Below are 1547 nucleotides of genomic sequence, written 5' to 3'. Positions count from 1 at the left end.
TGGTCGCCAACTTGATGTTGAGGGCCACGAGCAAGCAAAAAATGCCCGCTATGCTACGTGTTTTTGCACTTTGCCACATGCAATTCGATTAGCGTGTAGTTGCGCAAACTACGTAAGCTTAGCATAGCCCTAGGCCCAGGGTTAAATATATGTTTTTGTTTCATGTTTTATTGAATCTTATCAGAAAGCATTAACAATATGTACAATAATTAATGATGGATATTTCGCTTTATAACTTTTTTCATTGCCATCGTCACTTCTTTGTTTCTCAGGCTGTAGATCATGGGGTTCAACATGGCCGGCATCACAGTGTAAAAAAAAGTTGCTGTTTTATCTTGATTGTCTGCTTTTTTAGAAACTGGCTTTAAGCTCAAAAACATAGCTGATCCGTACACCATAGAGACAACTGTCAGATGTGATGCACAAGTGGAAAAAGCTTTGTGTTGGCCTTGAGGTGAGGACATTTTCATAATGGTGATGATGATCCGAATGTAGGAGATGAGAATGATGAGGGTTGGGGTCAGAATTACAAAGACTCCAACATTGAAAAACATAATCTGTAGGATAGAGGTGTCTCCACACGAGATCTTTACAAAAGCTTTTGCTTCACAAAAGAAATGGTCAATGACATAGTTGCCACATAAAGGCAACTGTAATGTAAAGACAACGGTTAGAAGTGCCACCATATTGCCAGTTAGCCAGGAACACACAATAAATGTTTTACAAACAGATTTGCTTATTATGACTGTATAACGCAAGGGAAAAGAGATGGCTATGTAGCGATCATATGCCATAACTGCAAGGAGCATAGATTCTGTGAACCCCACAAGAAGGTATGAGTACATTTGAACTGCACATCTGGAGAAAGTAATTCTTCTTGAAACAATGAATTGGTTCAACAGATTAGGAACAAACACTGATGAGTAGCAGATGTCAATGAAGGAGAGGTTAGCCAGGAAGAAGTACATAGGAGTATGAATACGAGGCTCATGGATACAGACCGTGATCATGAAAATGTTTCCGATGACAGTGACTATATATATAAGTAAGAATAACAGAAAGAAAAAGACCTGCATATTTGGGTCCTCAGAAAGTCCAACAAAAAAGAATTCTTCTACAGAACTTTCATTCATCTTCTCCATTAATCACCATTCTTTGTCTCTGTAAATATAAATAAAATAAACACAGTATATACATGTTGCAGAAACATAGAATGTTATAGCAAAAAATTCACTTTGACATAAACAAAAAGCAATGGAAACTGATCTGATGGTCATTCCGACACTGCTTGATTACCGGCACATATGAATAGCTTTACTGGGATGAACTCAAGACAAAAGGGTGAGGAAAGGGAATTTTACAGGGATGAATCTTGGACCTATAGGCGTTTGCTCCAAATTGTTTGAGAAACAAGAAATACTGGAGAATCTGTTATGACACTGAGTGAGCTCATAAGGCATTGGAGTATGTAGGAAATTATGTACTAGGCAACGCATCTTGACAGTAATCTGTTTCTTGTTTAGGTTTTGGTGAATGAATATCATAAC

At 37.8% G+C, this 1547-nt stretch overlaps 1 protein-coding gene across 1 annotated transcript; it reads right to left on the bottom strand.

Annotated features, from left to right (window-relative positions):
• Positions 1-209: 209 nt before the first annotated feature.
• LOC144763037 (olfactory receptor 2K2-like) lies at positions 210-1133 on the bottom strand. The gene has a single exon (XM_078648349.1). The coding sequence runs from the start codon at positions 1131-1133 to the stop codon at positions 210-212; it is 924 nt and encodes a 307-aa protein (XP_078504475.1).
• Between the last annotated feature and the right edge of the window lie 414 nt (positions 1134-1547).

Source organism: Lissotriton helveticus, chromosome 6, assembly GCF_964261635.1.
Source record: "Lissotriton helveticus chromosome 6, aLisHel1.1, whole genome shotgun sequence".
Taxonomy (NCBI): domain Eukaryota; kingdom Metazoa; phylum Chordata; class Amphibia; order Caudata; family Salamandridae; genus Lissotriton; species Lissotriton helveticus.
This window is presented reverse-complemented; position numbering and strand designations above follow the sequence as displayed.